The sequence below is a fragment of the Myxine glutinosa genome, chromosome 6 (assembly GCF_964187855.1).
Source record: "Myxine glutinosa chromosome 6, kmMyxGlut1.1, whole genome shotgun sequence".
Lineage (NCBI taxonomy): Eukaryota > Metazoa > Chordata > Myxini > Myxiniformes > Myxinidae > Myxine > Myxine glutinosa.
Genome location: NC_136266.1, coordinates 163519407 through 163541351, shown reverse-complemented (window position 1 = coordinate 163541351; position 21945 = coordinate 163519407). Strand labels below are relative to the sequence as shown.

The 21945-nt window shown below is 44.2% G+C and overlaps 1 protein-coding gene across 3 annotated transcripts in view; it reads right to left on the bottom strand.

The window, feature by feature from the left end:
• LOC137429491 (spermatid perinuclear RNA-binding protein) overlaps positions 1–21945 on the bottom strand; it is a 109368-nt gene that overhangs the window by 20784 nt on the left and 66639 nt on the right. The window contains exons 10-16 of one of the 3 annotated variants that reach the window (XM_078780859.1): positions 19354–19534; positions 18964–19092; positions 18821–18876; positions 15791–15856; positions 13355–13489; positions 13152–13271; positions 2013–2195 (exon numbers count right to left, since the gene is read on the bottom strand). In XM_078780859.1, coding sequence (XP_078636985.1) covers positions 2013–2195; positions 13152–13271; positions 13355–13489; positions 15791–15856; positions 18821–18876; positions 18964–19092; positions 19354–19534 — 870 coding nt within the window. The remainder of the gene's footprint in view (positions 1–2012; positions 2196–13151; positions 13272–13354; positions 13490–15790; positions 15857–18820; positions 18877–18963; positions 19093–19353; positions 19535–21945) is intronic. The other 2 variants (XM_078780860.1, XM_078780861.1) reach the window with 2 other exon arrangements.

The window sequence follows — 21945 nt, the reverse complement described above, 5'->3', positions numbered from 1 at the left end:
TCTAGTTTACACATGTGATTTAAAGCAAATTTTATTGTCTTCAAAACCCATTATAATAAATCCGAATTCTGAAAAAATGCAAGGATGCATTGTAAGCTCATCATTTGACATGATATGTCACACATAAAACACGCTGTCTTTTGATTAAATCCGTCAGCAAAGCGACAGGTATTAGGCCGAGAAAAAGATATTTCCGGGTTCTGGTCAGCGCGCGCATCGATTTTGACCCTGCGCGTCAACAATTTTTTTTCAAATTTGGTATCGACGTTCGCGCCAGCTTCTCCCCTACAAAACTGCGTTTAGTTTGTCCAAATCCAACCAGCCGTTCCAAAGATATGGGTAGTTTTGTGTGCCGTGGTCATGAATCCAATAAGGAAGTTGCATGTGACGTCATCGTCTTAGTCACGTGACCGCTTGGGTGGCAAAACATTGCTTCTGCCACCATACGTAATGGCGGCAATTTGAAACTCGTCTCACATATAAATTGGTCCCTTCACGATGGTAAAGAGTTGTTGTGCTGTCGGATGTACAGCCCGATTTCGTAAGGGATCGGGATCGTCATTCTACCGTTTTCCGGACGACACAACGCTAAACCGGATTGATGGCTGCCTTGACTGCAGCTCTCAGGTGAGAATATGGCTCATGAGGTTGTTAACTTCGCTCGCGAAGCGAAAAGCAGCATTAGGCATTTGGTTATGTACATGTGGAGTGCGTATGGCGTACGTGTGGCGTACATGTGACGTACATGTGGCGTACTTGTGGCATACATGTGGGGTGTGTGTGGCGTACGTGTGGTGTACGTGTGGCGTACTTGTGGAGTGTGTGTGGCGTACCTGTGGCGTACGTGTGGAGTGTGTGTGGACTGTGGAGTGTGTGTGGCATACTTTTGGGTCCACACGGGTCCATAGGCAGATGACACAGCCTCAGTTTCTCGCAATAACGCGAAAACGCCTCAACGGGCAAGCTACGGGCTTAAACTGACAGGTCCGTCTGATCAAACGACAGCTTTCCCGCCATGTTGTTTATCAGTTTATGCCACCCAAGATTGCGGCCGGAACCGGTTGCCATGGACGACGCCCACGCGATGCAAGGCCTCTATCGGCTGGATATTTTCATTTATTGAAACGAAGACGTTATTTGTCGGGTTATTGTGAAGCAACCAGAAGGCCGAGAGAGCTGCGGGTGGTCTCGTTAGTTAGGCCTGGATCCTATCTCGTTTGTCATGAAGTTGTGTCTGTGATTATCTGGTGGACTGGGAGAAGAGATCGTGGGAGACCATCGGCCTGTTAGACCACTTGTGCATGCGCAGTGTTGACGCGATGGACGCATTGGAATGTTTGACGGTACGGTGAGGCGACCTCGAGATCGAAATGGCAGTCTATCATATGCTTGAAGAACTTAATGATTTTCAGAAGAAATAAATTTTAAAATAACTTAAGCTTGTGTTCATTATTTACAAAAAAAAGGCCTACAAGTCCCATTGGCTGTCTTTAATTTCTCTCTGGACGACGCCACAGCAGATGAGGAGGACCGCAAGGCATGAGGACACAAAAAAACCTCTATATGTGCAATCCATGCAAAAAAACCTCTATATGTGCAATCCATGCTTCTAAAAAAAAAAACCAAAAAAAAAAAACCGCATCGCCGCATCAATTCTGGAACTTTGGTCTGACCAGAGACCAGCAATATATATTTTTTGGCCTTATCTCGCCGAGTTCGTACTCACTGTGCCTCCTCCTGATGCTAGGATTAAATCCTAGCAATCATGCATGGTTCCCGTACGGATGGAAACACTCCCATTCACTTTCAACAGTCAATTTATATGTGTGTCATACTGAGATGCCATTTCATGTGTTCAGTGTTGGATTCGGACTCATGAAAGTAAAACCTTAATTCCTAAAATGAGCAGATAATATTTCTACCGTTAAAAAAGTAAAAGTAGTTCCCACTTGTATTCACAGCCAATGATGCATTTTGTCCAAAATCATCGAAGGAGGGATATTTAAAATTACCTCAGGCATAGGAACTGTTGAGGAAGAAACAGAGGTGTGATAAATTGTGGAGCTCACTGAAGGTGTTTTCCTCAGTGCTCCACCTGGAGGGAAGAGGTGTGTAAGAGCAGCAAGAGCAGCATTTGCTTTCGCTGCCTTTTTGCTCTGACCAGTGCCCAAGAAAGTCTCTCCATCAACTTTAACCTGAATAAGAAAGAGAACATTATTTACCACAATTGAACTGCAGGCATGCAAACAAAAACAAGGCAAATGCAAGGGTTCTTGTATTGTCTAATTTTTTTAAGGGCTGGCAGGATACTCAAGGTATGTGTTTTTTGTTGTTTTTTTTGTTTACAAGATCGAGGCTCGTGTAAGAGCTAACATTAATCACAAAAAGACAAACTGACACATAAAACATGATAAAGGGAGCGGGAGACAAGATGGGGAGAGAGAGGGAAGCACACAAGCACAACAGTAGAGAACAGGGACATCGGGAGATCTGTGGGAGGGCGAGGGCTTGGGGAGGAGTAGGCATGGGAAAGGGGAGGAGGGGAGGTGGGACAGGTATAAAACACATGGACACTGCTAGGACTTCCAGGAAAGAAGTCGGTGTTTCAAAAAAGTGGATCTGGGGTGAATTAACGGGTGTAGAAAAGATCAAGGTTTTGGATGGGGGAAGATAGATGGTGGTGAACAGCTGTTTTGAAGACCTAGAGGGAGGAGTGGGATTGAAGAGACTGAGGGAGTTTGATCCAGAGGCGGGAGAAAAGAGGAATGAAAGAGGAGAGGTGAATAGAGAGTCTTTATTTTGCCATTTTAACCATAAGAGGGTTGCAGGCAGATCTTGTGCGACCTGTAGTAATATTTGGGGAACAGAGCACAGACAGGAAGTTGAGGATCTCCGAGGAAGCCCTCGGAGCAAAGAGATAGAGAGGATTTTCCAGAGAGTCGGAGAGATCATTGATGAAGACCAGAAAAAGCACAGGGCCCAGAACACTACCTTGGGGAACTCCAGCCTGAACAGGAAGGGAAGATGAGAGAAATCCATTCAGGGCCACACGTTGACTTTGACCAGAGAGGAAGGGAGCAAGGCCGCAGAGGAGTCGGTAGAAGACAGAAAGACCACCAACCTGCCTGCGGTGAGTGAGTGAAAGGCCCTCGGAGTTAGCTTCATCGCGGGAGATTCCAATGATTCTGAAAGCTTTGGTTTCAACAACGTGAAGCCGAGCTAGGTGTGAGGCAGGAGCACCAGCCCAGAGGGGAGAACAGTATTCCATTGAGCTGTGGATGAAAGCCTTTTATGTGATGAGTAGCTCAGGTGTGCCAAGGAAGGACCGCACGACGGAGGATGCCCAGTCGGCGACTGACTTTGGAGGCCAGCTTGGAAATTTAGTTTTCCCAGGAAAGATAATGGCAGATAGTGAGACCCAAAAGCTTGAGTGACAGAACTTCTTGGAGAGGATTGTTGAGAAAGTAGATGGGAGGGTTGTCCAGATGGTGTTTTCGGAGAGACATAGTAAGAGTGTAAGATTTGTCAGGATTGAAAGACATGTTCCACTTGTTTGACCAGTCTGTGATTTTGTCCAGGTCTGCAGAGAGTGAGGAGGCTGCAGACTGCCGATCTGATGGACGCAGACTGGAGCGGCAGAGAGTGGAGTCATCAGCAAAGAGATAGAGAGGATTTTCCAGAGAGTCGGAGAGATCATTGATGAAGACCAGAAAAAGCACAGGGCCCAGAACACTACCTTGGGGAACTCCAGCCTCAACAGGAAGGGAAGATGAGAGAAATCCATTCAGGGCCACACGTTGACTTTGACCAGAGAGAAAGTCCGCAAGCCATGCGTGGAGATTTCCATGGATACCATAGGAGGAGAGTTTGGTGAGCAGAGCGGGGTGCCAGACCGTATTGAAGGCACGTGATATTTCAAGGGAGACAGCTCTGATTTCCTGTTTGGCATTGAGGACGTCCATCCATTGTTGAGACAGCAGAAGCAGCATGTCAAGAGTAGAGTGACCTGGTCTGAATCCAAATTGATGATCAGAGATCAAGCTATTGGAGAAGAGGAAGGATTTGATATCCAAAACAATGATGGATTTCTTGACTTTGCTGATAAATGGGAGCAGGCTGATTGGTCTGTTGTTGCAAGGATCTGTTTTTGCACCTTTCTTGTGTAAAGCGGTGATGTTGGCTGATTTCCAAACTGATGGCAGATGACCTTGAGCAAAAGAGAGGGTGAAGAGAATGGAGAGAGGGTGTGAAAAAGCGGCAGAGCAGGATTTTAGGACCCGTGGGCTGATGCCGTCTGGTCCATTTGCAGAATCAGAGTCGAGGTTTGACAGACACTTCTCAACCTTGTCAGGAGAGGACACAGAGTCCAGGAGCAGCTGAGTTCGACTGGGTAAGGTGGGTATAGAGAGAGATGGGTTTGGGACACAAGATTTTGAGGTAAACACAGAGTTGAGGCAATCGGCTTTGTCACGTGTGGTGTCAACTGTGTAGCCATTTGAGGTAAGGGAGGGGATGGAGGGGGAACAAACGTCAGAATCAGATTTGACCAGATGCCACCAGGATTTGGAGGAGGGAGACAGGTTTGAGAGTTCAGTCTTGAGAGTAGAGAGATAGTGCTTCCTTGCTCCCCTGAGGGTAGACACACACTTGTTCCGAGCTTGGTGGAAGGAACTGAGATTGCCTTCAGTTGGATTCGTCTTCCAAGAGGCAAAGGCAAGTTGTTTCAGAAATTGACAGATTGTGTCAGTCCCAGTGAGTCACAGAAGTCCATTGCTGAGGTGCCATGGCTGGTGTGTAAGGAACCCACACCCAGCCAGCTGGCATGATGACAGTTGAAGTCGCCACATACAGTATGCGGAAGAGAGAGTTGGGATGAGTGGATAGGAGTTGGTCCATGTTGTCAGACAGTGAAATGTAAATGGAGTCATTGTAGCGGTTCCCGCTGAATGTACACAATCGCCTTGCACCTGTCAGGACGCGGCCAGGGCGCGATCGCCATGCCGGGCTCGTCCGGACGGGCCCAGATGCGCCTCTTCTGGGCATGCCCGGACTCGCTGTTCCCGGGCACGCCCGAACCTCCCGGGCATGCCCGCTCTCGCCTTTCCAGGGCTCGCCCAGAGCGCCCGGGCACGCCCAGCCTCGACTTTCCAGGCCGCGTCCAGGACGCCCGGGCATGTCCAGACTCGCCTTTCCAGGGCTCGCCCAGAGCGTCCGGGCATGCCCGCTCTCGCCTTTCCAGGGCTCGCCCAGAGCGCTCGGGCACGCCCAGCCTCGACTTGCCAGGCCGCGTCCAGGACGCCCGGGCATGTCCAGACTCGCCTTTCCAGGACTCGCCCTTGACACCCGGGCATGCCCGGTCTCGGTTTTCCCGGGCAAACGCCCCGGCATAAATGTGTATATATATTGCTGCCCGATAAACGGGCTTGTCAGAATACCTGAGCTGTTTTGTTTCAATAAAGCAACTCGGACGAATTCCGTCTTTGGTCGCGTCAATTCTTTCGACTCGCGTTGGAGTGCAGCTCCTTCATCATCACTGTTTGGAGGACAGTGCAGAACACATATGAACAAAAGGTGGGATTGGAGAAGAGGCCATAGCCAGAGGTACTCCTGGGGGTGGGGTGGAGAGAGGGCAGTGCAAGGAGAGTGAGGAAGAGAGTTTTTGAGAAAGATAGCAACCCCACCACCAGGACGAGGCTCAGGTCTATCATAGCGGAGGAGGGAGTAGCCAGGAAGAGATATTAAGGAATCAGAGACATCTTGAAGGAGGAAAGTTTCTGTCAAGCAGATTATGTCTGGTTTGTCAGAAGCAACCTGTATGGAGAGATCAATCAGGTTTGAGCGAAGGCCCCAGATGTTTGAGGTCCATACCGTTAAGGAAAGGGAAGGAGGAGCATCGGGTACAGGATAGGGGAGGGAAGGGCTTGGGTAAGATGAGGAGTGAGAGCGGGAGGTTAGGGAGAGCTGTTGATAGTGTGTCAGAGATTGCAGAAGAGTTAGGAGAAAGGGAAGGATGAGGGGGACAAAAGGTTTGATGGTGATGGGAAGAGGCACAGTGAGGTGTTGTTTGAGGGGGGAAGAGCAAAGTAGAAGGTTGGAGGAGGTGGAGGTATGAGATAGAAGGGAGAGGAAGTGGGGAGGAGGCTGCTTTGAGGAGGAGGGGGGAGAATTGGAGAAAGATGGTAGGGGGGGGGGGAGATTTGAAGGGGATGGGTTGGGGGGGGGGGAGTTTTGAAGGGGAAGGGGAGGGAGGAAAGGGGAGATTTGAAGGGGAGGGGCAAGGGGGGAGATTTGGGGGGGGGGGAGTTTTGAAGGGGAGGGGTGAGGAGCAGTTTTGGAGGGGAGAGTTGAGGGGGGAGTTTTTAAGGGGAGGGGTGGGGGAGGAGTTTTGAAGAGGAGGGTTGAGGGGGGAGTTTAGAAAGTGGATGATTCATGAAAAGTGAACATTTATTACAAACTGGGTTTATTGTGATTTTCAGGTCAGAGATCCGCTTTAAAACGATAGAGGAGGGGTAGAATGAAGGTGAGTTTAGAGAATGTAGTGAGGAAGGACTGTAAGAGATTGAATTTTTTTTGGAAGTGGAATGGATTGAAGAGGTATTTGAAAAAAGGCTTTTAAATAGGAAGAAAAACAGCGTGTTGTAAAAAACCACTGAATAAAACACTGCAGGGGAAAGTTCAAACATTTAAATAATATTTAAACAAAACCCTGAAAAACAATCTGGGAAAAGTCCCAAAGTGAGGATGTGGATTTGAGAAAGAAGGAGAAAGGGTTGAATGAGTATGGAGGAAACTAGAGTTGGAAAGGCTGGAGAGGTGGAAGAAAAAGGAGATAAAGGGGGTGGGGCACAAGGCGAGACAAGGGGGCGAAAGGATTAATAAAGTTTTTTCTTTCTTTTTTTTTTGTATTTAAACGTTAGACAAAGGTTAAGATTTTCATGGGAGGTAGGGGGAGAAAAGAAAATCAAAGAAACAAGCAAATACAGCGAAGGAAAGAACTTATATTCACAAAATACCGATGGGGGGAGGGAGCCGAGAGACCAGGCCATGCATGAGGTACGAACAAAAAACGACTAATTACACACAAGTTTGCAATAATTACGTAATAATTACGTGTCGTAAGAGACGACTAAGAGGGTTGGCGTCAGGAAGGGCATCCGGCCATAAAAACATTGCCTCAAAAAGAGAACCATGACAATTACAACTACATATGGGCAGGGTACAGCCCGAAGTGGAGATCGGTTTCTGAGGTTTGGGACATGGAATGTAGGGACAATGACAGGGAGATCAGGAGAAGTGGTGGAAGTATTGGTCAGAAGAAGAGTGGACATATGTTGTGTGCAAGAGACGAGATGGAAGGGAAGTGGTGTGAGAATGGTGAAGGGTAGGCAGGGACTGAAATACAAGTTTGTGTGGCAAGGGTGCCTGGAGGGCGTGAATGGTGTTGGTGTCCTGTTTTCTGAGGAGTTTGTAGACAGTGTGGTGAGTGTGACTAGAGTGAGTGATAGGTTGATGATGGTGAAAATGATGATTGGAAAGCTCTTGGTGAACGTCATCTCGGGATATGCTCCGCAGGTTGGTCGGAGCGATGAGGAGAAGTACAAGTTCTGGTGTGCGATAGAGAAGCTGATGGAAAACGTGAAAGATGAGGAAGTTGTTGTGGTAGAAGGAGACCTAAATGGACATGTGGGAAGGAGTATGGATGGTTTTGAGGGAGTTTATGGGGGTTACGGATATGGTGTGAGAAATGGAGAAGGTGAAAGGATTTTGGAGTTTGCTGATGGAGCTGATTTGTTGATTTGCAATACTCAGTTCCAGAAAGAGGATAATAAGCTTGTTACATACACGTCAGGTGGGTCGACGACAACCGTTGACTACCTGATGGTGCATAGGCGAGATAGGGGGCACCTCCGGGACACAAAGGTGATCCCGGGGGAGGATGCTGTTTCACAGCACCACTTGGTTGTCTGCGAGATAAGGGTGAAAGGTGCGAGGAGAGCTCGGCGGGTGAAGTACCAACCGAGAATGAAGGTGTGGAGGTTGAAAGAGGTGACAGTAAGGGAGGCATTAAAAGAGAGGCTGAGTAGGGTAGAGGATGATGTGGTTGAGCTTGAAAGTGGTTGGATGTCAATGAAAACTAGTCTGTTGGGGGCCGTTGGTGAGGTATGTGGATGGACAAAAGCACCACCGAGGCACTCGGAAACATGGTGGTGGGATGATGAAGTTGGAAAGAGGATTGACGAGAAGAGGAAGAAGTTCAAGGGGTGGCAGAAGGCGAAGGGTACGGGAACAGAAACAGCAGAGCATGAAAGTTATAAGGCAGCCAAGAAGGCTGCAAAGAAAGACGTAGCAAAGGCGCAGGAGGCATGTAGGAAAATGTTCGGAGAACGCTTGGATTCGGAAGAGGGCCAGAGAGCGGTATTCAGGATTGCAAAGCAGATAGCAAAAGAGAGGTGTGATGTGATGGGGGTGAGTTGCTTGAAGGATGAAGTGGGACAAATCGTTGTGGACCCAGATGGAATTAAAGGAAGATGGAAAAGATATATGGAAATGCTGTTGAATACAGAGAATGAATGGGATGGCAACATAGAGAGTAACCCAGTTTTAGGACCGGCAGAGAAGATAACTGAGAAGGAAGTTGAGGAAGCGATAAAAGCAATGAAGAGAAGAAAAGCGGGAGGGCCGACGCGAGTTGTGGGAGATATGTTGAAGGCAGCAGGAAGTTGGGGTGTGAAGAGAATGACAGAGATCTGTAATCTGGCGGTGAAAGAAGGCCGCATTCCAGTGGATTGGTAACTGAGTACCCTCGTCCCTCTATACAAGGGGAAAGGTGACCCTCCAGAGTGTGGCTCGTACCGAGCGATAAAGTTATTGGAGCATGGAATGAAGGTATTGGAAAGCGTGTTGGAGAGGAGGATAAGGAAGAAAGTGAAGATCGACAAATGCAGTTTGGATTTATGCCAGGAAGAGAAACGACAGACGCGCTTTTTATTGTGAGGCAGTTGCAGGAGAAGTACATGGAGAAGAGGAAGAAGTTGTTTCTTGGGTTTGTTGATCTGTAGAAAGCATTCAATAGGGTTCCACGCAAAGTATTGACATGGGCAATGAGGAAGTTAGGAGTGGAGGAATGGTTGATCAGAGTAGTGATGGCAATGTACAAAAGAGCACGCACAGCTGGAAGGACGAAGGACGGGAACAGTGGTGAGTTTGAGGTGAAGGTGGGAGTGCATCAGGGGTCGGTACTAAGTCCACTACTATTTGTAGCTGTGATGGAGGTGCTGGCTCAGAACGTAAAGGAGGGTTTACCGTGGGAGTTGTTGTATGCAGATGATCTGGTGTTGATTGCGGAAAGTATAGATGGACTGAAGGAAAAGATGAACAAGTGGAAGGAATGTATGGAGACAAAAGGTCTGAAGGTGAATATCGGAAAGACGAAGGTGATGGCAAGTGGTAAAGCATGTGGTGAGGTGGAAAGAACTGGGAAGTGGCCCTGTGCTGTGTGCAGGAAGGGTGTCGGAGTGAACTCCATTCAATGTACAATGTGCACTGAGTGGGTTCATCAAAAATGTAGTGGTCTGAGAGGGTCATTAACCAGTGTGGCAGCTACATTCAAATGTATAGTGTGCACAAAGGGAGCTACAGATGGAGGAAATGTTGAGTTGGATCTTGGAGACGGCGTGAAACTGGAAGGTGTGAAAACATTTTGCTACCTCGGAGACATGCTGAATGGAGAAGGTGGATCAGACTCGGCAACGGTTGCAAGAGTGAGATGTGCATGGAAGAAGTTTCGGGAACTGAGTGGCGTGCTGATGAGGAGGGGAGTGTCGTTGAAGCTGAAGGGAAAGGTGTATGCTGCATGTGTGAGAAGTGTTATGATTTATGGGAGCGAGACATGGGTAATTATCGTAGAGCAGCAACGAAGGTTGGAAAGGGTGGAAATGCGAATGGTTCGATGGATGTGCGGAGTATCGTTGAGAAAGAGAGGAAGACAAATGATGAATTGCGAAAAATGATGGGACTAGAGCCTGTGATTGATGCTGTGAAGAGGAACAGGTTGAGATGGTTTGGTCATGTGTTGAGGAAGGATGAAAGTGACTGGTTGAGAAGAGTGATGGAAATTAATGTCGAAGGAAGTAGAGGACGGGGAAGACCGAGAAAGACTTGGCTAAAGATGGTGGAAGAAGAAATGCGGGCAAGGGGGTTAACATTGAGAGATGCAGAAAATAGGGCAAGATGGAGAAGATTGTCATGGGGACCGCAAGGCTAACCCCCGCTCTAGCAGGGAAAATGGCCTTAAAATGCATGTTGTTGTTGTTGTTGTTGTTGTTGTTTTGCAATAATTACAAAACCAAAACGAACTGGAAACACACAACAACACATACACAATAAAATAACCCGTGGAAATTTGACAGACAAGAATGGGAAAATACAATATCTAATATATTATTTAAATATTTAAATGCAATATTTTAGCCATTTCTGTAACAATATCAATATGAAAGGGGAGTCCAAATCCAAATGGCAAAAGATGCAGGATGAGAGTTGGGACAAAGCTAGGTATCTAATGATGTTGGATGCACCTGTTTATGTGAATTTCAGAGAGGATTTTTTTCAATTTCAAAGAGCGAGACATCTACTGTATGTATTGTTTGTTCAAAAAATGGTAAAAGTTTCATTCTTCTTCTTCGTTTGTATGCGGCACAGGGCTGCAGGGTAGCATTATTGGCTGAGGGCGCAGCTGTATGGCTGATGCAATGTCCTCTGCCGGTTAGGGCAGGAATTTGTGGAATTTTGCCATGGTGCTGGCGATAGCTCTCGTACTCTTCACGAAGGACACCATTGCATCTTTAATATCCACCAACGAATGCTAGCAGACAGGATTCCCGTTTAACATCCATACAAGGGACGACACACACATTGATGAATCACCCTGTCTGTGAAACACCAGGATGACAGTTTATAGCCGGGTCGGGATTAGAAACCCAGGCTGGACCGCGTAGAGGTGAGTGTGCGTACCTCTAAGCCATCCTGTCAGCTGAATGTTTCAATGCCACTTCCCCTTTCCCATCTATTTCTTCCTCTGACAGCCAAAAGCCGCAGTACCAAAGAGTCGATGTGCAATGGTCAAATTGATTTGTGAAAGATTACATCAATACCAATGTTGGACAGCACTGTTTCACACTTAAATGGAATCCTCATTATGCAAAATGGACCTCTACCCAACTGAAAGCTGAAGAATATGACACTGGTAAGTAGGGTGGTCCAAAAATTTGAAGATTGGATTTTCATTTCTCCACAAGCCTGCCTCTATTCCTATTAAGGAAAGTAGTTTGTGGTGAAAATTTGAGCTTGATTGGACAATATTTAGATGTTGCTCAAAATGTTGACAAATTTTAATGAATAATAAGATACAGAATTTTTAGCATCATACATCAATTCATCGATAATTATCTATTTTCAATTACTCAAATTATTTATTATTGTTGGCTTGCACTTTTCTTCAATGGTATGACCAAGAGATTCTGCAAAAGCACTGGCCACAAACATAGCACACCGATCTGTGAGATTTACTCTGTCCAGAGTTGCCACTATGCTGGAGTGATCACCTTAATGGGAGCCTTTTTCGCCTGTTTGGCAGAAGATGGACTTTGGAGCTTGAATTCATTGTCCCCTGAATCGGAGCTTTCAATCTCAGACTCATTATCATCATCAACCACAGCCGACGTTGATGGAACAGATTGCATTGCTGTTAGAGTCTCAGCAGCATGTTTCTTCTTTCTTTTATCTTCATTCTCAAGCTTGATACGCTTTCTGTTCTCCTTCACTGCCAGAGTGTTGTCCACAGATCCCATACGTGAACTTGAGGGATCCTCACGCTGCATGATGAGGAATGCTTTGTCTTCTTCATTCGTCATTTTCTCAAGCACATCATTTGGTGAGATATCGAAGAGGGATTGAAGATCATCTTTGAACATCTGCTCCTTCACTCTATAGTTTTCGAATGTCTTGGTTCTATTTTTCTTTACCAGTTTGGAGGCATCATACAACTTCAAAAGTTGGCGCTCACAGGAATCTACTCTCTGCACTGGAATTCGTGCTTTCTCCCAATATGCACACACAGCTTGTACACTAAGTTTGGCACTTTCACGAACTGTATGGTGTTCTTGTATGTGATGGTACACCATTTTCTGCAATGTGTGTCCTTTGGTTGGTCGTCCCCCACATATTATTTCCTTTTCAGACTTGCCCAGCAACCAAACTGTGGAAGAGCTGCGAGTTTCTGCCATCTGAAAAAAACAGGATGAATTAAAAAATGTTATTTTTTGAGCAATCTCAAAATAAGTTCTAATTGACCTCATTTGGTTCGTATGATCTTTATAAACATAGGAACAAGGGCAGCCTTGTGGAGCATGGATTTTTAATCTATCTATAATTCCAGTAATCTCTGTGTGTGTGTGTGTATGCGACCGCTGTTTCTCGACAACTACCGATCCGATATACTTGAAACTTGCCAGGTATATTGCTGGGGACCCGAGGATGTGCCTTTTCAAGGTTTCATATTAATCGGACAAGTAGTTACCGAGCTATGTCCAAAAAACGATTCAACCAATCAGAGAGCAGCGAGTTATCACGTGTGCCGAACGTGGCGAACAGACTCTGCCTCGGACGGCACATTTGAGAGCGTATTCATTTATTTCACGTTGGCAAACTATGTTGCCGCTATGTTGGCGTTAAACTATGTTTTAAAACTAATTAAAACTAATTTGCGATTCTTTCGCTTTCCTGCGCGTTTGTGCACGCTATGGCGATTTCTTTACCAAACTCCGCAAGCCGTTCGCTTTGGACCAAACCATTTCATGTAAATAGAGGGGGGGGATTGTCACCGTACTCGCAAGCCGTTCGCTTTGGACCAAACCATTTCATGTAAATAGAGGGGGGGGATATAATTTTAGATATAGATATAGTACGGGCATGCCCTAGTAGTATTAAATGTTACATATATCTGTGGACCACCCTACTGGTATGTGCAAAACGTGTGCATAAAGCCCTTCCTAGTAAAGAAAGGGAAAAAAAATCGGAAGTATGAATAAAATAAAATAAATTAGAGGACAGAGACAAAGAGACAGTTTCAGAAACATATTGGGAAGCATTACCTGAAGAGTGAAACTTTTATCGAAAGCTCCTCCACTCTCGCTCACCAATGAATATACAAGACCCCGACGTTTTTCGTTCAACTCCATCACTGGATTTTTACTTCTGCAAGTGGACCCGGCCTAGAAGAGATTTACACAAAGTCCAAGGTGAGATGGATGGGAAAAGCACATAAACTAAGAAAAACGCACGTTCATATGCTTACTTCGCTTGGCATTGCAAAATTGGTGGCTGAAGGAAGGGGTGGCGGTGGAGGTGGAGGTGGAGGTGGTGGTGGAGGTGGTGGTGGCGGTGGTGGTGGTGGTGGTAGAGAAACCAGGGCTTCAATACTGGTTACATTCTTTGAAAAAAAAGAAATAATGAGCAATTTCATAGTTAAAACATGAGGTGCAAAAGTAACAACAAATATGTTTCGTAAAATATATTTGATTTATCAAGACGGAGGGTGGTTCACTTGTTTGTTTGTTTTTCAAATGTTCCTTCTTTTTCTCTGACATGATTAATGTATGAGGGGTAATCTTAAAAGTAAAATAAACTAACTAATTAATCAATTTTTTTTTTCATGAAGCCATTTGTCCACTTCTATAACGCATGCTGAAAGCAGTTATTTATTTCTTATTCATATTTCTCAGGTATTCAACTCAATCTGGCATCCTGCTTTGCTTGTTGAGTTCACTACCTGGAACAAACAAGGCCATATTCACACGTGGCTGTCTGACTTATAGTGTAGCAGCATAGCAAACCTGTTGTGCATTTTGTGATACAAGCACCAAATTTGGCACAAATGTACATTAATATGTTGCGAACATTTTCAGATATTGGGCCACTTGAAATTCCGTAATTTTTTTTTTCAATTTTTTTCAAATTTCGTAATTTAAAATTTTGCGGGTGACACCGTCACAATTTCGGTCTTCGAGGCCGGCCGATATAGTGGGGCGGCTTAGCCCAAATATTCAAAAGAATTGTGCATTTTGTGATACAAGCACCAAATTTGGCACAAATGTACATTAATATGTTGCGAACATTGTGTGGTCAGCAATGAAGACGAGAGTCTGAATTACATGTATGCAAAAGACCTTGTGAACCAGTGAAGCAAATACACGGGTAAGCATGAATTAAATCTAGGGCATGATATAATTTCCATGATGTTTACCTCTACACTCAATGGTGGAAGGAGGTAATGTTTTGATCCCAGCTTGTCTGTATGTCTGTTTGTCTGTTAGTCCACAAAATTCCAGACAAAGCTTGTAGTAGTGGTAGTTGTAGTGGTGATAACAGAAATTGTTATATAGAACTGAACTTATATTATTATTATATGCAGAAAATAACTTCATTTCTATATGCCCTGCAGTGGACAGGTTAATTGGTTTATGCACTGAAGGGGTCACCCTGGTGTGCACTGCTGTGTTCTGCCTCACTGAGTTGTTCAGGTATGATGTACTCAGCACAAGCTTCCGGTCGGCCCGGAGGTGGGGGTGCGGGGCCTGTCACGGAACGTCAAAACAAACGGCCTGCCGGGGCCGCCCAAAAGTCGGGCGTGAGGGGCGCGTCCACTAATGGAACGCCTCTCGCTTCCCAGATCGAGGGCCACGTGGTCAGGAGAACCTCGTCCCTTCCGGTCACACTTTGCCTATCGGCCGGCCTCGAAGACCGAAATTGTGACGGTGTCACCCGAAAAATTTGAAATTACGAAATTTGAAAAAATTTGAAAAAAAAATTACGGAATTTCAAGTGGCCCAATATCTGAAAATGTTCGCAACATATTAATGTACATTTGTGCCAAATTTGGTGCTTGTATCACAAAATGCACAATTCTTTTGAATATTTGGGCTAAGCCGCCCCACTATTAGTCTACTCGTGCAGTCAATGTGTTGATATCAATGGAATCCTTTCATCTCCTCTCCCAGTGGATGCTGGAGTGTTCCAAGGCAACTTGGGTCCAGTCTTGTGCCTTCGATACATAAATGGCCTCTCTGCTGTTTTTCTCTGACTACGCCACACAGTAACCAGTCGTCAAATGAACCCACCTAATCCATTTCCATGGAGAGCCATTGTTGAACTTCTCGGACCAGCATCAGCCACGAACCACATCTCCTCGCCTAATTCCATAGCAAAGCTAGCCTCCAAATCCAGCCTCAGACTGGGCATGTTCCATCATGAGTCATTCCTCAAAAAATCAGAACTGAAGGCCTACTGGGCATGAAGGTGTGTGTGTGTGTGTGTGTGTGTGTGTGTGTGTGTGTGTGTGTGTGTGTGTGTGTGTGTGTGTGTGTGTCCATCCTCCTGTTTCCCACTATATTAAAGTACTTCCAGTACAATATCCAAACATCCCTTGTGAACTCGCTCTTACATGAGCTTTGCTTGTGTATTGATAAAAATAAAGAAGAATAAAGACGAATTTAGCTCAAGTGGTCTAAAATAATAGATTTTTCTCTTGCAATAGAAGACATTTTCACAAAAAACAACAACAATCTTTGACGTATACGGTGACTTTTTGTCAAAAGTATGTACAAAATTCGTTTTGCGTGTTTTGATAATCATTTGACAAATCAAAAACCGAACTACATGGAGATCAATTGTTTACATATATTTCATGCCTATTTCAAATTAAACATCAGTTCTCATATTATTGAGGCATTACCAGAGGGGGAGGTGGTGGAGGTGGAGGTGGGAAGAATGTTGGAAGGATGTCCACAGAAGATATGGCCTGGAAGAAGGGTGGGGAGGAAGAAGGCCTGGAAGAAGAGTCAGGATAGTGTGGGGAGCATGAAATCAGATAATTCAGTTGAACCAAAGTCAATGGTGGAGGAAATAGAAGAGGAGGGAGAATAACAAGGAAAGGAGAGGGTAGGAGGAGAGGATGATGGGTGGAGTAAAGAAGGTGGAAATGCATAAAGGGAGAATGTGTAGGGAAGAAGGGGAATGAGAAGAAGTTAGCCACAAAGCACTACCATAAACTATGACCCAAATGGTCACAGATTTGGAAAAAAAAACAAAACCTGTACATATTTTAAGTTTTGGATGGCAATGTCGATCATCAAAAATACAAATTGGATGCCATGTCCAACAAGACTAAATGACACTTTATAGAATACTGGTCAGGCAAAATTGCCAGTAAGCCTCAACATTAACACATCAATGGCCAACTACGAGTATACTCATAGTGCTGGGTGTACACAATTCTGCCACTACGAGTATTCTCATAGAAAATAGGACGCTATTGTATTGTAAACAGAATATGCTGCCATGCCAGATAACACATCAAGTGATTTGCTGGCAGTCCGGTGAACACAAATCTATATAATAACTAGAACAGCACTCGGTAGATAACATACCTCCGACAGGCTGAACAGTTTACGTTTTGTATCCCACTGATAGGCCGGATCTGGATTTGGACCTGAACCAAAATCGAATCGGCTTATTCTTGTCACCTAACCAACTCATCTCCCAAGTTTAGTCACAACTCGTCCACAAATATTTGAAACTAGAGGGGTACACGTGCTGCGCGTACTACGCATGGGTGGGAGGCCGAAAGCAAGCAAACAATGCGGAAACTGCGAATGGGAAACCATGAACCAATAAATTCCACATTCCTGTGCCACCTGTAGTCGAACATCAAGCATGGAGAGCAGGTTCGCGAAGGACTTCCACAAAAAACGTACCAGTCTGAATGGTTCTATATCCAGTCAATGGCGAATCAGCATATGGCGATCCATGAATGTCAAGCTTAGAAAGTAGAAACCTCACGTCATTTCCTCATTAATTTGAACTCAGTATCTCTATTTTCATATTTCATTCCAAACAGCATAACTCAAATCACAAATAAAATAGCATTAATATAAATTAAAAAAAACTTTCACCAACACTCGTGACATAAACAAATATTTAAATCCGTGCTGACGTTACATTCGGATATGGAGGAGTTCTGTACATTGGAAATTCAAAATCATAATTGTATTCACTCAATTCCAAACTGCATAACTCCAATTACAAATTAAATAGCATTAATATAAAAAACAAGGATACGTCATGCAGAGCACGATACTTGCAAAATCCCCCCCACCCCCCAAAGGTTGCCATTAATCCAGCAAATTGTCCATTTCATCAAGATTAAAATTGACGATCTTGATCAAAGCTTGGGTCAATCAGATGAAAAGTGATGATTTTTCAGATGAAAATTGACGATTTTAGAAGTTTCACCTTGAGTTGACCTTTGCCCTTAAAACAGTTGATTTCCCAATTCAGTGAGGCACTATGCAAATACTGTTAAATTTTCAAGTCAATCGGATGAAAATTGACGGGTTTTCAGATGAAAATTGATGATTTTGGAAGTTTGACCTTGAGTTGACCTTTGACCTCAAAAATAGTTGGTTTCCTAATTTAGTGACTCGATATACAAATGCTGTTCAATTTTGTAGTCAATCGGATGAAAAATGGCGATTTTAGAAATTTGACCTACAGATGACCTTTGACCTTAGACCTCAAAATCAATAGGCTTCTCAATTGTGACGACTTCTACAACTTGGTGACGTTTCATGACGATTGGTTTAGAATTGTGACCTGTAGGCGAGTGACAGCCAAACAAACAGACAGACAGACAGAATAACAAGAAAACGTCATGCGTAGCACGATACTTGCAAAATACGCCCTCCCCCAAAAGTTTACCATTGATACAGCAAATTGTCCATTTCATGAAGTTTAAAATTTACAATCTTGATCAAAGCTCGGGTCAACAGGATGAAAAGTGACGATTTTTCAGATGAAAAATGATGATTTTGGAAGGTTGACCTTCAGTTGACCTTTGACCTTTTGACCTCAAAAATAGTTAGTTTCCCTATTTAGTGACTCAATGTGCAAATGCTGTTCAATTTTCAAGTCAATTCGATGAAAATAGAGGATTTTAGAAATTTGGCCTATGTTGACCTTTTGGCCTATGTTGACCTCAAGAATACTTGGTGGTTGAATTCAGTGACCAGATGTGCAAGTCCTCTCCAAATTTCAAGTCAATTGGATGAAAATTGAGGATTTTAGAAATTTGGCCTATGTTGACCATTTGGCCTATGTTGACTTAAAAAATTCTTGGTGGTTGAATTCAATGACCAGATATGCAAGTGGTCTTCAAATTTCAAGTCAATCGGATGAAAATTTAGGATTTTAGAAATTTAGCAAAGTTGGTGACCTTTGGCCTATGTTGACCTTTTGACCTATTGACCCCAAAACAATAGGCTTCTGGCATTTGACCAACTCTACCACTTGGTGAAGTTTGGTGAAGATCGGTTGAAAATTGTGACCTGTAGGCCGGTGACAAACTAACAGAGTCACAAACACAACCGACCAATATACTTGAAAAATCTTCGCTGACGTTGGGTTTCCCCAGCAATGGATAAGAAATGAAATTGGACTTACTCATAGCAGGGTAAAATTTGAAGATAAAGTACTGTATGTGCACATACATACTTGTCTTGCAAATGGGAGTGGTGTATTCAATAAGAGTTGGCAGTCAATGTGTTAAAAAAAAAAAAAAAAAAAATGACCAATCCAATTGGCAGACCAACCAAATGAAGACAATCAAAATTGGCAGTCAATGTGTTAATGGCAATAAAAAAACCAATTTGCTTTTCTTAGAGACTACAAAAGAGTGGTTGGTGGGGGTGAGGGGAGTGGAAATTACCTGTTGTATCTGTGCCAGGATCCCGACTTGCTCCTTGACTCCCTTCCTTGGAGACCCTAGGATGATTGATAGATCCATGTTATTGATAGATCCATGTTATTTGTTATTGCTCCCAAGACCTTTCACTATTTCAAAACCGTTACCTTTTGAATCTTCGCCCGGGCGGCTCCGTTTGCTTTCTCCCATGCCCCTCTCTTCTCCCTCCGTACTTTGCTGTTCTTCCCTTTCCCCCTGCACTCTTCCTCGTTTCTGCCCGAGTTGAGGTTGTCCAACTATGCATAGGAGAATAAACTTGAAGGAAAGAATAAAATTATCTCTGTGATAAGTAGTGAAGTCATAATAGGAATAAACAAAGGTCAAGTCAATGTGTGCAAGTCAATATCAGAGATTACTATTCAAAGGGACATTGTGCACCAGAAAATGTTGGTTTGCAAACATTTACTGAGCATTTGAATAGATACAAACAAAATACATAAATGTGGACAGACAGTCACACGAACAAACAGACGCACTCACACGCACACCCACCATACCATCATGACTCGTTTGCTTCCCAAGCTGCTGGTCCTTTTTTACTTCACTCAATTTCATCTTCTTCACCACGCTCACAGAAACCCTGCCGAAGTTCTCAACAGTCTTGCAAAAGCTCTGCCGGCCTCTCCTGACCTCAAGAAGACGCCAGAGCTGCCCAAATGCCACCATCCTCAAAGCATGCTGAATTTACACAAAAGTGCAACCGTTAGAAACCTCCATGACCTCAAGGCCATTATGATATTGTCATCCTCAGCATATTTCCATTCATTGGTGGGCCTCAAACTTTGCATATTTGGTCATCTTGCTCATATCTCTTACAAAATCCTTTTGCTTTTCTTCTCGATTCATAACTCCGGCCAATATCAACCTTTTTCTCAATGAACTTCTCCACTGGCCTTCTCTTCCTTTTCTTGATTTTGTTTATTTGAATATACCTCACAATCACTGCATATGGAATTATTTAGATACTTTATGGATAACCTAGATGTCTTGGGTGAGGTGTTACAGTGGAAGTTGAAGAAAAAAAAAACAGTTAAAATAAATTCATGAAAATACAAGTGCACTCGTGTTTTTAAAATATATCCCTTTAATTTGGAAATATGGCACAATACATGTTGCAAGTTTACTTTCTGTATACATAATCGAGGCTTGTCAAAGAGCACTGAATGGATCGGGACGTGACAGGACAGAGAGGGAGAGGGAGAGGGCGGGGGAGAGGGAGAGGGAGAGGGCGAGGGAGAGGGAGAGGGAGAGGGAGAGGGAGAGGGAGAGAAAGAGAGAGAAAGAGAGAGAAAGAGAGAGAAAGAGAGAGAAAGAGAGAGAAAGAGAGAGAAAGAGAGAGAAAGAGAGAGAAAGAGAGAGAAAGAAGAGAGAAAGAAGAGAGAAAGAAGAGAGAAAGAAGAGAGAAAGAGAGAGAAAGAAGAGAGAAAGAAGAGAGAAAGAAGAGAGAAAGAGAGAGAAAGAAGAGAGAAAGAAGAGAGAAAGAAGAGAGAAAGAAGAGAGAAAGAAGAGAGAAAGAAGAGAGAAAGAAGAGAGAAAGAAGAGAGAAAGAAGAGAGAAAGAAGAGAGAAAGAAGAGAGAAAGAGAGAGAAACGAGAGAGAGAGAGAACGAGGCAGGGGGGCAAGATGGGGGGCGAGATGGGGAAAAGGGAGGAAAAGGGGGGAGGAGGGGGAAGAACCGCCAAAGTAGATTTGAAGGCTAAGATAGAGGGAGACTTGGACAAACAATGGGTGTGGGAGGAATGAGGGGCAGGAGAGGGTGAATGGGGTGGATAAGGTGGATACAGAAGGAAACTCCAAGGAGGGAAAACTGAAAATTTGGAAAGAGGGGGTGGGGTGGAGGTGGGGGAAGGTTATCATGGACAGAAAAGATCATGGTTTTGGATTGGGGAGAATCTGAGATAGTGGTGAAAAGCTGTCTTGAAGACATGAAGTGAAGGATCAAATTGAAGATGTGGAAGTTGCTTTCTTGAATGAAATTGAAGAGGATGATGAAATTGGAGAGAGATGTTGAGAGTGTGAGATTCGTCAGGAGCGAAAGACATATTCCAAGTTCTTCACTGGTTTGTGAATTTTATAAAGGTCTGAAAGGGGGAATACGCTGCAACCTGCCTGTCTGAAGGATGAGGGAAGTCATGGCAGAGGGTGGAGTCATCAACAATTATAAAAAGAGGGTTTTCAAGAGAGTCCGAGAGATCATTTATGAAGATCTGGAATAGGAATGGACCCAAAACACTGCCTTGGAGAATTGAAGCCTTTACGGGGGAGGAGATGAAAATATTCCGTTGAGAGCCACACGCTGCTACGAGAGAAGAGTCAGTAAGCCATGTGTGAAGTTGCCCTTGGATGTCATAGGCAGAGAGTTTGGAGAGTAAGGCAGGATGCCAGACTGGTCAAAAGCACGATATATGTCCTGGGCTTCAATATATAGAGGAAGGTGGGTGGCAGCCAAAAATAAACACATCGCAATTAGCAAAGACATGTATAACCAGAAAGAGCAATCACAGATTGCAGACCCTCACCAGGACATGTTTTTTGTGATGTATTTTGTGTGGTTATTACCTTCTGTGTTTGTATGGTTTATTGACGACGTAGATTTATGTTCAATCCAATATGGCTGCCGAACCACGTGACCGATGACATCATGAATTTCATTCTCCAATACAATTTTTGTGTAGATCATGCTCAAGAAATTTCAAACTGATCGGATCAAGCGTTCTACTTATCTAATTATGAACTTATCTAATTATGACGTCATAGTGAAGGCAAGTATGACATCATTATGAATATATGTTGTTCCCCATGAGGAGTACTTGACAATAAGCCATGTCTCAAAATTTCCATGGAATGGTTTCCGAGATATAGCGGTGCAATTGTTTTAGGTTTTTCCAAGATGGCACCGTACCACGTGACCTATGACGTCATAACTATCAATTAAAATTTCTAAAAAAGAGGTGGTGCTCCTATGGTGAAACGTACTTGGCAATTGGACTAACAGTTGCAGAGAAAAGCATACTCAGTTCTGTGCAGACAAACAGACAGACAGACAGACAGACAAATAAACAGACCCAAATGCAATACCTTATCCTCTG